The sequence below is a fragment of the Amphiura filiformis genome, unplaced genomic scaffold (assembly GCF_039555335.1).
Source record: "Amphiura filiformis unplaced genomic scaffold, Afil_fr2py scaffold_145, whole genome shotgun sequence".
Taxonomy (NCBI): Eukaryota; Metazoa; Echinodermata; class Ophiuroidea; order Amphilepidida; family Amphiuridae; genus Amphiura; species Amphiura filiformis.
The window spans coordinates 15412-29690 of NW_027305609.1; the positions used below are offsets into that span (position 1 = coordinate 15412).

A 14279-nucleotide genomic window follows, 5' to 3' on the forward strand; every position below is an offset into this window, starting at 1 on the left:
AATTTGCATTTCAATAGACAGGTATATTTACTTTTGTCAGTGAAAATTTAATTAATCAATCAAACCTCAATATTTTGAGGACGCCATACGTTTTTTCATCGGGCTCTTTGGGCACAGAAACACCCAGAAATGTCAATTTCGACAAAATTAGACAAATATATAACATATAGGCCTAAGTATAAAAAATTCACCCATACATTTTATTTTACATTTCATACATTTTAAAAATCATTTTCATCAGATTATATGGGTCCAGAAACCCCCCAAAATTAAAATTTCGCCTTTCGGTGTAGCATGAGCATCAAAAATTCAACCGACCAATCAAAATTCAGCAATTTGATGACGTCATACGGTTTCAAAAATGGCTTCATTGAAATCTGCGGTCCCCAAAAGCCCTAATATAACATTATTTTTGTGTTTATCTGACGATCATGTTCCGTTCCTACTTTTGGCACACTTTGAGGCGATTCTGGACCACTGTGCGTCGGCTTGTAAAATATAGCCGTTGGTCGTGATGGTCCTTGCTACACCCCCTTCAAATTCTAATTTAAAATAATATAAGGCCTAAAAAAATTGTTTGATTGGCGTAACCCGACCTACCCTAAAATTAGGCCCGACCCTAACTTTTTTTATTGTTTTTTTTGCAAAAAAAAATAATACAATTTAAAAAATTAATTAAAATAAATAAATTTTAAAAAAAAGAAGAAAAAAAGTTCCAAAGCCTTTATCAAACGAAATTTACAGCTTAAAAAGTAAAAAAAAAAAAAAAAGTCGGGCCTAATACCCTTTTATGTTACGCCAATCAAACAATTTTTTAGGCCTAAGAGAAGTGCATTTTTCAAATTCAAATATTATTTATGATATTCAAATGTCATTTATACAGTTGAAATTGTTGCGATTGTAGTTTGCTAAATGGAGTGTGTCCCAGTATTTATAGGGTTAATCAACTTAAAACACGTTTACAATAATAATTAATATTATATTAGGTTATGACTTTCTTTCTCTCCCTTTCTCACTTGTCTCTGTCACTGTCTCTCAGGTACCTGTGGCAATCTTATCAATATTCTTCGCTCCATCAACACCAGATCTTTTAATTCCTCCTCAACGGAAGCCATATCTGGAAATCTTCTGCCGATTTGGTTATGGTTTCTACGCATCTTGTGCTTACAATGCAGTTGTAATCATTGCATGCTGTTACTACGCCTTCAAAGCTCGTAGACTTCCAGATAATTTCAACGAATCTAAGTTCATCGCTGTTAGCGTTTATTCTACATTGATAGTTTGTCTCGCTGCCATACCAGTGTATACTACTGCCATCAATGTTGCACAGAAGATTGGCGCTTTGAGTGTACCTTTGCTAGTGAATACATACCTCTCTTTGTTTTGCTTATACCTGCCAAAATTCTACGCGATTTATTATCAGAGTGAGGATGTACAAAGCAGCCGTGGGTCTGTATCAGTGGATTTGACTACTTTATCTCGAAATATTGGGCAGGGTACTGGAACCAGGTTAACAAAAGATGCACCTCCTCAGTCTGGGGTTTTGTGAATTCTTGAAATCTGACGGGCATGAATGTGTGATTAATTCTTAACTCATACGCGTAACTCTTAACTCAGTCACGTAAATTATTTTAGATTTGAAGCCCAAGCCTCCTGTAGTTTGATATTAACACATTTTGTTGTTTAAAAGCATGTGTATATAATTATATGCTCGTATTATATAAACACGACGAGTTTGTGAGAATTGTCACCTTTTTATCTTGTTTTTATGCTAACACTGGGACTGGGCGGTGTATGGATAATTGTACGAACAGTTTTCTTCTTTATCTATTATAAGTATACATGGTACTTATATTCGATCTAGTAATATTGTTGGGGCATTAGTCCGAAAAGAGTTCAAGTTTAAGTTTAGGGCATTTTCGGTAAGTAATAGTCATCATCATCATCTTCCGATACTGTGCAGAAACCTCCGCTGGAGTATACTCGCACATTAGTTGTGGTGCATTCAAGTAAGTGCAGACAAAGAGTGTGGATCCTATATACAAGGTGAATGTGCAGCTTAAAAAGATGACTGGAAAGTGGACTGGTTAGGTGAAGGAGACGCCACACACTCTGGACTTGAAGACGTCTAGGGTTGGCGACTCAACAACTTCCTGGGGCAAGGCATTCCACTGACGGATAGTGTCGGGGAAGAAAGAGCCTTGCAGTAAAGCTGTGCGGGAGAATGGAACATGGAATCTCTGAGAGTTGCCCCTGGTGATGGTGTTTGAGGGTATCAGCTGGCTGTCAGGAATGTCAATGAGATGGTTGACGATTCGGTACATCATGGTGGCTCTGGAGATTGCTCTTCGTTGTTGTAGAGATTCCCATCCGAGGTAATTCAGCATGGATGTAACACTGCTTTCTCGGGAGTAGTCGTTCATGATGTACCTGGCAGCGCTGCGTTGCACAGACTCAAAATTGGTGATATTTCTCTTGGTGGTATGATTCCATACGCAGCTGGCATACTCAACAACTGGTCTGACAAATGTATTGTAGCAACGGGTCTTGACGTCACGGGGACAGCAGCTCAAGTTGCGTCGTAGGAAACCAAGGGATTTCATGCCTTTCTTGCTGGTGCAGTCTGCTTGTCTGTTCCAGGATAAGTTGTCAGTGAATTCAACACCCAGATATTTGGCGGATGGGACTGCCTCCAGAGGATGGTCATGGATAAAATACGTGAATTCACAGGCTTGCGACGTTTGGTGATGCGAAGAAGTTGGCATTTCTCGGGGTGAAACTCCATCAGCCATTTCCTTTCCCATTCTTGCAAGGCGTCAAGATCGTTTTGGAGCTGGGTTGCATCATCGGAGTTGTTAATAACACGGTAAATAACGCTGTCGTCAGCAAACAGTCTCACATGGGAGTCAACAGAGGTACAGTCTGGGAGGTCGTTAATATACGCCAAGAAGAGCAGTGGGCCCAGGACTATTCCTTGGGGCACTCCCGATGACACAGGTGTTTGGTCTGAAGATTCTCCATCCAAAACCACCTTCTGGACTCTGCCCTGGAGAAAGTTGCTGATCCAGATGAGCAGGCTCCCATGGATGCCATAGAACTTGAGTTTATGGAGGAGGCGATGGTGTGGCACTTTGTCAAACGCCTTGGAGAAATCAAGAAGAATGAGATCGGTTTGGAGGCCTTTATCCATGTTGTGAGCAAGGTCGTCAACCGTGATGATGAGTTGAGACTCACATGAGCGGGACTTCCTGAAACCATGCTGGTGGTCAGTCAAGATGTTGTGTGACTCAAAGTGGCGCATCACTGAGCTATCAGTTTATCAGTTTCAGTTTTCAGTTTATTTCACCTTTATATAATTACAGACTTGACATTTAGTATGGAATATTTTTTCGCAAAATTCCAAGATTGGTCTGGAAGGGGTCTGCATAAACCGCACGGGCTAAATATTAATTGGGGTGTGTCGGGTGATGATGTAAAATTATTGTTTGATAGAAAATGTGCTTTTCATGAGTTCACATTATGGTGCTCACAATTTAGCGAATTTGCCTAAAATGGCGGATTAAGGGAGGCTGAATTTGAGCTATGCGGGGGACACAATTTTGACTTTATGCAACATTATTCTGTTATTATCAAATTTATAGGAGTTTGAGGTGACATTTCCCAAACTTCATTAGCAATTGGCATTCATCACATCTGAAATACACTTGCAATGTAGCAATATTTTGAACATGGGGGAGCTTAAAATATGGCTTTTAAAAGTGGTACGTACTCAAAAAGTTTGAATGGTCCACCTGAGGTCAAATGTTATAAACTTACGGTACAAAGCAACTGCGCGGATTCTTGGTTGTCCAATGAACTCATGCTGTTTCTTTGTGTACAGTAAGTTTATAACATTTGGCCCCAGGGGGCCATTCAAACTTTCTGAGTGCGTACCCCTTTTCAGAGCCATACTTTGTAAAGCTCCTCCCACTTTCAAAACTGGTAGATTTCAAGTGCATTTCAGTTCTGACGAACACTTATTGGTATTTAGGTTCAGCAAAATCACCTCAACCTCAATAAATTTGATAATATCAGAATAAGGTTGCTCAAATTCAGATATTTTACCCCCACAAAAATCAAATTCAGTCTCCTAAATCCGCCATTTTAGGCTAATTCACTACATTATGAGCGCCATAATGTAAACTAATGGAAAGCCCATTTTCTGTCAAACCATTACTTTACACCATCTCCCGACACATCCCAATTAATATTTACCCCGTGCGGTTTATGCAGACCCATTTCAGACCAGTCTTGGCATTCTGCGAAAAAATATTCCATACTAAATGTCAAGTCTGTATTACAAAGTAAAGCAAAATCATATGGTAGGAGACCAAACAGAGCAGAGCTCGACCTTTTTTGGCCACCCTTTACAATATTAAGTTAAACATTCACGACAAAACACAATCAAAAGACGTATGAGGACATAAGTATGTGCAGACAAAGACCGGACAGGACACGTGAGACAGACAATGTTGGCTATGGTTTAAGATTACCTATTATACATAATAGTAATAATAATTTTGAAATTACATGAAATATTACACAAACTGACGAAATTATTTATAACGAGATAATAACTCAGATTTGTACTTATTTTTGAAGCTTGTCAGAGTAAGTGAATTTTTGGTATTTAAACTAATATTGTTCCACAGTATAGGCCCTTGTCGTCTAACAGTGTTACGGGCTAAATTATTTTTAAAATGATGAGCTCTATACATTTCCGAAGACCTAGTATTATATGCATGGATCGTATTAGCTTTAATAAAATAATTTGCAAAAATATCTGGTAGAAGATCATTATAAAATTTATACATGAAAATTGCTTTCTGCAGTTTGTGGATATCATAAACTGTGAGACTATTGAATGAAGCAAAAAGGGGCGGAGTGTGGGCAAGAAAGTGAGAATTTGAACACAATCGAATTATTCGCTTTTGCTTAATGTGAATTTTGTTTAAGTTACAGTTATTTTGATCATCCCAAATAATATTACAATAATTAATGTGTGGCAGAACCAGACTTATATATAATGTAAACAATGTTTTTAAAGGTAGGACATGTTTGAGACGAAATAAAATACCAGAATATTTGGACACAATATTAGTTATATATGTTGTGTGGCGGTTCCAAGTAAGGGACTCATCCAGTGTGATTCCAAGGAATTTAATAGAAGAAACCTTTGAAATTGATACATTGTCAACATATATGGCTGAATTGTGATACCTTCGATTGCTAAATCTGTTTTTAAAAATAAGGTATTTTGTTTTATTTATGTTGAGTGATAATTTATTTGCCTTAAGCCAGTTGGAAATGTTACATAATTCTTGATTTATTGTGTTGATAAGATAGGTGAAGTCTTTATGGGAAGCCAAGAGATTGGTGTCATCTGCGAAAATTATAAATTTGAAAAACTTTGAGGCGTAAACAATATCGTTCAAATACAGGATGAAAAGTAATGGACCTAAAATTGAGCCTTGAGGAACGCCGCAAGTTGAATGAATTAATGATGATTTAACGTTATTAAATGAAACATATTGTGGCCTACTCGTGAGATAGTTCCGGAACCACTCGAAGGCAACACCACGTACACCGTAATGAGTTAGTTTAGATAGAAGAGTGTCAAATGCCTTCGAGAGGTGCAGGAAGATACCAACACTGTGCTGATTGTTATCTAAGTCAGTGACAATTTTGTTGTATGCATCCATAATAGCCATAAAAGAAGAATGTTTTGGGCGAAAACCAAATTGAGATTGATGCAAAATATTTAAACTTGAAATAAAACCATATAATCTATTGAGCACAACTCGCTCAAGAATTTTCGAAAAAATAGGGAGGACGGATATTGGCTTATAATTGCAAAATATTTGTGCCGGTCATCGTTCTTGAAAATAGGAATGACTTTGGCCATTTTTAACTGATTTGGGACAATGCCGGTGGTTAATGACAAATTAATTATATGAGAAAGAGGAGAAGCTATGATTGTGCGGACATGTTTAACAATATCGGGTTGTATTTCATCAAAGCCACTACTATTACCCGATTTGAATGAAAGGCATATATCTATTATTTCCTCTGGGTCAGTTGGAGTAAAAAACAGAGAATTATTTGGGGAATTAATATTGTGCAGAAAAGTATGAAAATTTGCACCAGGAGTCTGGATTTTACGGGCTAGGTTAGGACCAACATTAGCAAAATAAGAATTGAATTTATTTGCTATTATGTTTTGATCTATTATTTGCTCCTGGTGAGCATTATCATCATAGAAAAATGAAGGTAAGGGGTGTTTATTATTGCGACCGAGAATATCATTTAGGGTAGTCCAAATAAGTTTAGTGTTATGTTTGCAATTTTCGAGTTTGTTTGCATAATGATTCTTTTTGCGGCTCGTATAAGGGTAGTAAGTTTGTTGCGGTAAGAAATATAAGCATTTTTATTGTTTGGTGAAGGATGACCAATATATTTCCTATAGAGCTTTTCTTTCCTATGAATTGATTTGAGAATTAAAGAGGTGATCCATAGTTTACGTGGAATATGCCGGTTACGTGAATTTCTAGTACCACGTGCCTTAACGGGAAAATGAGTGTTATAAATACGAAGGAATTTACTAATAAATGCTTCATATGACCCATCAGCAGATGTCAAATCAGTGACAAACTTCCAATCAATCAATTTCAAATGATTATAAAAATGTTCAATTGAACTTTGAGGCCCCATGACACAAGGGAAAAAGCGGTAAAACGAACAAAATCGCTCAAAAACGCTAAGATCGCCAAAATTAACCACAATTTCTGCTAAGTAAGCTTATAATCTGAAAAAAGAGGAGCGATTCTGCAAATAATGTGCAAATAATGTGAAATAATGTGCGATTTACCGCGTTTTCCCTTGTGACATGGGGGCTTCTTACTTGCAGATGATTTTACATGCAGAACTCAAACAGGTGATTAAACCATTGGGCTATCCAGTTAAAATCCATACACCCCTATGGAAGACATGCCCTTAATCTTCCACACAGGGAGTGTGAATTTCAAATGAAGTTACCTGAATAGGCGATTCCATTTGATATCTACACCCTGTGTGCGCGATTTAGGTCATGACCTCCATCTAGGGGGTGTATGCATGTCAAATGGAATAGCCCATTGGCTGCAAGAGTGTGGCAGTCAAATGTCACTGTATCAGCTACACATTGAGTATGTACAGTAGGCCTACACAGCCTGTGGAGCAAAATATCGATTTCAATTTTTTGCGGCTTTTTTTTTTTTTTTTTTTTTTTTATCTCGAAAGCCCTAAGTAATATGCGCGTTCTCGTTGCGAAACTTTGATCCTGAACCAATTCTAATTTTTTGACGCCAGAGAAAAAAGCACTTGGAATTCCAGAAAAATGCATTTGAAGTTTTAATTTTACATGGAACCCTATGCAAAATATACAAGTTGGAGTCCAAATTGAGCTATATGCTACACATTGGCTGCCTTGAGATTCCAGTGGTTAAAAATATGAGTGATTTTGAACGTTTCAAATTTTCAGCCCCCCCCCCCCCCCCCCCTTTTTTTTTTTTTTTTTTTTTTTTTTTTAAAGGCGAGTGATTTCAAATGTAAAATCATGATCTGGAACAGACTTAAATATTGAAATCCTTCAAATCCTACAAAAGAAGAAATGTTGGGCTATTCCATTTGAATTCCATACTCCCCACCCGGCAAGACATCTTCCACACAGGGAGTGTGAATATCAAATGGAGTTGCCTGAATGGGTGACCACATTTGATATCTAGATTTTAACTGGAACAGCCCATTGGCTGCATTTCACACATAGGACATACAACTTATGCTGGTAAATCACAGTGTCAGCACATTGTGTACTTTGGAGCTGTGGAGCAAATTTGATTTAAATTTCCCGCTTTTTTTACACTGCCTCATTTCAAATATATAGTTTTAGTTTTGGTTTTGGTTTTCGTCACGTGGTTTCCTATTGTCCTGCCTAAACACTTGAATCACAAGATATCGAACTCTTTGTTTCTACCTTTTGTTTAAAACTAAACATTTGTGACAGGTAGTTTCGGTTTTGGTTTCAGTTTCTTATAAGTGGTGTGACGAATAAAATTACAGGATTTTCGAGTTACCTGATCTAAGTATACAAAAGAAATGTTTAAATTTCGCAGTGCAATATTCACGAGCAGAGAAGTCGAACAAAACAGTCTACATTTGAAAGCATTGATTTAGATTGAAAGCATTGGCTTGAGACTACGAAATAGCCTAAGCTGATTTCACTGTGAAAATATATAGACCATCGAAATATTTGCATTCGACATTACAAAAGGGGCCACTACTGTAATTGTATAGGTGCTATAAACAAAATCGATTCATGTCCTTAATCCCATGTACCAGAATCGATGGAAGGCCATTATATGACCTCTAATAACCTAATGACTTTTACTGAAGCAATTTTACTGCAAAAAGTAGAAGATAGAGGGAGAAGATCGGGGTGTGTGTGTGTGGGGGGGGGGGTTGGAGGGCAAGGGCGATATGGGCCGGGAGAGAGAGAAACATATGAGAGAGAGCATTGGAAGTGAAAGAGAAGGGGGAGGAGCGCTCGAGATGAAGATATCGAATGTAGGGGAGGAGGACGGGGAAAGGGGTAATTTAGGAAAGAGGTGGTTATATAGGGAGGGGAGCCCCCTCTTAAAGAGGTATGGGTTGTGCTTCCCGGGGATAATAAACTAATTCATAATCAAATCATCTCCATGCATCGTTTGTGTCTCATACAAACAAACAAATTCCCCCACCCCACCCCATCCTTCAGTATACGCGCATGTATATGATTTCTAGGCCAGAACTCGTGAGTGTAATATGCCACCTACCTTCGACAGAGAGCATCAACTGTCGTCCGCGGGATAGATTTCCGATATCAATCATGATAATAATTATGTTAGCACAATAGGTTATTGTATACTTCTGGTTATATACCCTATACTGTGTCCTCCCAGCATAATAGTGTTATGATTGCAGATCAGATCAGCTCTACTTTTTAATCCCTTGATTTTTGGTTTCTGAACAAAAGAGAAACCAAAACTATATATTTGAAATGAGGGACTCCTCTGTGCAAGATTGACGTCATGACCTCCATCTAGAGGGTGTAAGGATTTGAACTGGAACAGCCCATTAAGCATTGGCTTCTTTCGAAAGCCCTAAGTAATATGCGCGTTCTCGTTGCGAAACTTTGATCCGGAATCAATTCTAATTTTTTGACGCCAGAGGAAAAAAGCACTTGAAATTCCGGAAAAAGCCATTTAAAGTTTGAATTCTCCCATTGAACCCTGTGGTAAAGCCACATTTTGGAACTCAAATTTGGCAATATCCTATATATTGACTGCCTTAAAAAAAATTTGACCCCCCCAACACCACCTCCCCCCCACAATGCATTTTTTCCCTTCAAAAATTTGGTGTATGGCGGGTGATACAGGCCCCATGACACAAGGGAAAAAGCGGTAAAACGAGCAAAATCGCTCAAAAACACGAGCAAAATCGCTCAAAAACGCTAAGATCGCCAAAATTAACCACAATTTCTGCTAAGTAAGCTTATAATCTGAAAAAAGAGGAGAGATTCTGCAAATAATGTGCAAATGATGTGAAATAATGTGCGATTTATCGCGTTTTCCCTTGTGACATGGGGGCTACTTTGGTTATAAGTGCGAGTAGTGCCGATGTGTGGTTGAATAAAACGAAGTGGCATTGATTTTGTACATTGGAAGATTGGAAAATGGTCAGTCGTAAAAATATTATCAATCAAAGTTGCAGTAGTAGGTGTCACTCTGGTGGGTCTATCAATTAATGGATACATACTATTATTATGAAATGTTTCCAGAAAATTATTAATAATATCATTTTCACTGTGTTGTAAAAGATCTAAATTGAAATCACCGGAAATATAACAATTTTTGTTTTCAGCAGAAATAGTGTTGAGGCTATGATCAAGATCGGTAATAAATAAATTAACATCAGTTCTGTGTGCACGATAAATTGAACCAATAATTATATTCTTGGTGGTGGGACTCAGGAGTTCGATAAAAACCGATTCTGAGTGTGGCAAATCAATGGGCTATTCCAGAAATTAACGGCACCTACCCTAAAGAAGACATGGGATTCCCAATAAGTTTGAGTTTTCCCATGTCTTCTTTAGGGGTAAAAAGCCGTCCTCAGCAATTGCGAGCACCGACATGCGAGGGGGGTATACACCCCCACACACACACACATTTGAACATGAGAGTCCGTGATCATTATTTTTAGAATCCAATTAAATATTCATAGCTGATTGATCATTGATTATCGGTTATCGACTATCGATTAACACCATCTCAAACGCTGCTTACCAGCGTGCTAAGGTAAGACTGTGATGAAATCCGTAGGCATGATACTCTATGTACTACTGCTGGCTATGATCTCTCCTTTGTTTTTTCTTATTTCATTTGTCTTATGATTTACGAGGTCAGATCTTAAAAAAGATTAAGATTTTCCCATGTCTTCTTTAGGGGGTGAGCCAAAAATCCCGGTGGGGGGGGGGGCACTTCAACTTTGGAGGTGACGCGTATGTAGGGCTGTTAAGACCCCCTTTTTCAGCATGGCTGTCACCCAAAGACCCCATATTTTTTACGAACACATGCTCTGTCCCGGCTCTGTCACCCGAAGACCCCTATTTTTCCATTTGATCTGTCACCCAAAGACCCTTACAAGTTCAATTTGAACAGCAACTTTCATTTATCACTGATTTTGTTACTTTTTTTGAAAAAACAAAGAAATTTAAAGCCATTTAGAACAAAAAAATTGATTTTCGAGGTTTCTGTGGCGCTTTTTCGGTTCTCACCCAAAGATTCCGTTTCAAAAAAAGGTCATGTTCTCACCCAATGACCCCATATTTTTTACATTTTGCTCTCACCGAATGCCAAAAATCATGCTTTCACCCAATGACCCCATATTTTTTACATTTTGCTCTCACCGAATGCCCCTTAGTGCGAAAGTGCCAGCCCTACACCTATATCCATTTCAAATTGAAGTGCCCCCCGGCCAAAAATATCTGGATGCGCCCAATGTCAGTTGTACAAAGTTTCAAATCATCTCTGACACGGTAAGAAAGCGAGCTGTGGACATAAATAGCCGCTCCACCACTTTTCCTCTCCTTTCGTGGGGCACTTAAAAGAATATAATTTTCAATATCAATTACATTAGAGTTATCTTCATAAAACCAAGTTTCAGATAAAGTTATTACACTGAAAGTATGATTGAAACTAGCGATAAAATTATGTATACTATCAAAATTTTTGTTAAAGCTGCGAGAGTTAAGATGTAGAACAGAAAAGTCATCATTACATAATCCAGTCATATCATTGTTATCAAGTACATAATTAGTCCAGTCAAAGTGGGTTTGACTCATCACTAATTGCAACAGAATTTTTTTCACCCCTATGAATGTCAGAGATGTCCCTGAACAGCATACAAAAGTATACTAAAATATACTTGGTGGAAAGGTCGTTTTGGCGGGAAAAGGTCATACAGGGATCAAATTTCAAAATTGCTCCAATCCTATTAAAAACTATATCAAATTATTCCTCTAGTCATAAGGATTCAGAAAAAATATAGTTTGCCATACCTGTGATGTACGGTTCTTGAGTTATAGCCGAAAAAGTCAAAGGTCAAATGTTAGGTTCAACAGAGGTCAAAAAACTAAAAATTGTCTGATTTAAACCAAAATGGTCTCAAATTGTTCGGCTTGCAAACATAATTCATTTAAAGAATATTTGCACTGTTTAGGTTGTTTAATTATATGCGTAACATCGAAAACTAGGTCGGGGTCAATAGAGTTCAATGGTCAATGACCTCTTTTACTCTGCTACCTAGGTAACGAAGCATCCAAGATATGGCAAACTATTCTTATTTTGGAGTGTTTTTAAAGGACGAACACATTGAGAGCATTTTTAAGGAGATCGGAGCATTTTTTCGAAATTGACCCACGTGGAGCCCAAAATTTGACCTTTGACCTTTTCGCTTTTAACTTGAGAATGGTACGTCACAGATATGACAAACTATACTTTTTCTGAATCCTTAAGACTAGAGGAATGCTTTGGTATAGTTTTAAAAAGATTAAAGCAATTTTGAAATTTGACCCCTGTATGACCTTTTCCCGCCAAAAACTACCTTTCCACCAAGTATATTTTAGTATATTTTTGGTATGATGTTCAGGGGACATCTCTAAAATGTATAAAAGTGAAAAAAATTCTGTTGCAATTAGTGGTGAGTGACACCACTAATTCGTTTAGATTGACTGGACTATATCTACATGAAGTTGTAACATTATAATCATTTAGATGTCTAGAATCATCAATTGTGTGGAGATTTTCTTCGAACAAAAATGGATTCAATCTCATACCCATCAAACGATTATAATCGATGGAATTACCATGATAATATAACGAGAACCTAAATTCATCATCGACATGCTCGAGCAGCTTACAGCAGATGGAGGTGAGGGAAATAGGTCTATAATTGGCTGGTTTGTTCCGGTCACCCTTTTTGAAGACTGGTGCGACGATGGCCGACTTCCACACATCAGGGAGAATACCACTATCCAAAGAGGCCTGGTACAGAATGGTATGGGTCTGAGGCTATCAGCGAGTTCTTTTAACAGTACGACAGCAACTTAGCTCACTTCCGGTAATTTTTACCGGCGTGACCTTTGCTGTTACGTAACGTAATGTTGTAAATCAGGTGGCAAATACAGTTTTTCAGAAAACATCAAAAAATGGAATACACGAGTGGTTTCTCCTTCATTTCCATATTGAGCCCATAGATAAGATATGAAACATGAGTATAAGGCAAACAGTAACGTGTAAAAGTCCAATTATTGTGGAGAAAATGAATGTTTATTGTGCGCGAAGTAGCCTAAAAAATGAGAAAAAATGCATGACACGATCACCAAAATGGTTATATCTGCAACTATGCGCCAACGCCGGTCGTATGCTTTTCTGTAATGATAGATATTAGCTAACTTGAGCTTGTATTAAATTTTCAGCGAAAATGATTGGTGGAACAATCGAGTCGTAGGTTGGAAAGTTGCTTTCAAAACGGCTTCCCCTCGCAATCGTGCGTGACCATAAGTGACCAGTGTCAGCAGGAAAATTAACAGCCGGCCTTGTCCATATAATCGATTAATAATTGTCAGGATCGTCCAGTTGACTACAGTGATATTTATTTATTCATACAAAATACTGCCCTGTCATACAAAATATCGAAGTCAATATAAAACGTAATTTCAAGCCATTTGACTGAACTTACCAACAGTTTATAAAAGATTATTGTTGAACGAGACACTGAATTAGAAATAACATTGCAAAAGATACGAGAATAAGTTAGCAGGTTGTGATGGTCTAGTGGCTAAGTCCGTGCCTGAAGTGCGTGAGGTTGGAAGTTCGAACCCTACCATAGCGGGTTTTTTTTTTGAAAGTATTTATGATATTAGTAAACAACTTTCAGGAAGGGTTTCTGATCATTTGAAGCAGAAATAATGAGGTAAAATGAAAGAAAGCATTTTTTTATCTTGACCGCTTGTGGTGTTCTATTGAAGATAATTAAAGTTACTCTAGACAATGAAACGCTGATTCCAATTATGTGTATGTCTGGGTAGGTGTAAGAACGGTGTAAAAATTACAAATAATATTATGCCAAAATATCAGGTTTGAAATTCGTAAATTATGGCTGACGCTATCTTATTTTTTAATATGTAGGCCTACGCATTAAGAAAAACATTGCAAACGTGTTGCATAGAAATATTTTTGCTGTAGGATTCGAACCTTCAACCTCTCGCACTTCAAACCACGGCGTCAACCACTAGACCATCACAACCTGCTGTAACATACTCGTATCTTTTGCAATCTTATTTCTCATTCAGGGACTCGATCAACAATAATATTTTTAAAGCTGCTTTTAAGTTCAGTCAAATGAGGTGATATTACTTTTTATATTGACTTCAATATTTTGTAAGTCAATGCAGTATTTTACTTGAATAAAGAAATATCACTGGAGTCAACTGGACGATTCTGACGATTATTATTCGATATAATGACAAGGCCGGCTGCTATTTTGCTAGTGACACTTGTCACTAACGGGACACGCACGATTGAGACACGGGCCGTTTTGAGAGTAACTTTCCAACCTACGACTCGATTGTTCCACCAATCATTTTCGCTGAAAATTTAATACAA

The 14279-nt window shown here is 37.7% G+C and overlaps 1 protein-coding gene across 1 annotated transcript; it reads right to left on the reverse strand.

Moving 5' to 3' along the window:
- Positions 1 to 2087: 2087 nt before the first annotated feature.
- On the reverse strand, positions 2088 to 2603 carry LOC140145130 (uncharacterized). Its single transcript, XM_072166907.1, has one exon. It carries the CDS (start codon positions 2601 to 2603, stop codon positions 2088 to 2090), a length of 516 nt encoding a protein of 171 aa, XP_072023008.1.
- Between the last annotated feature and the right edge of the window lie 11676 nt (positions 2604 to 14279).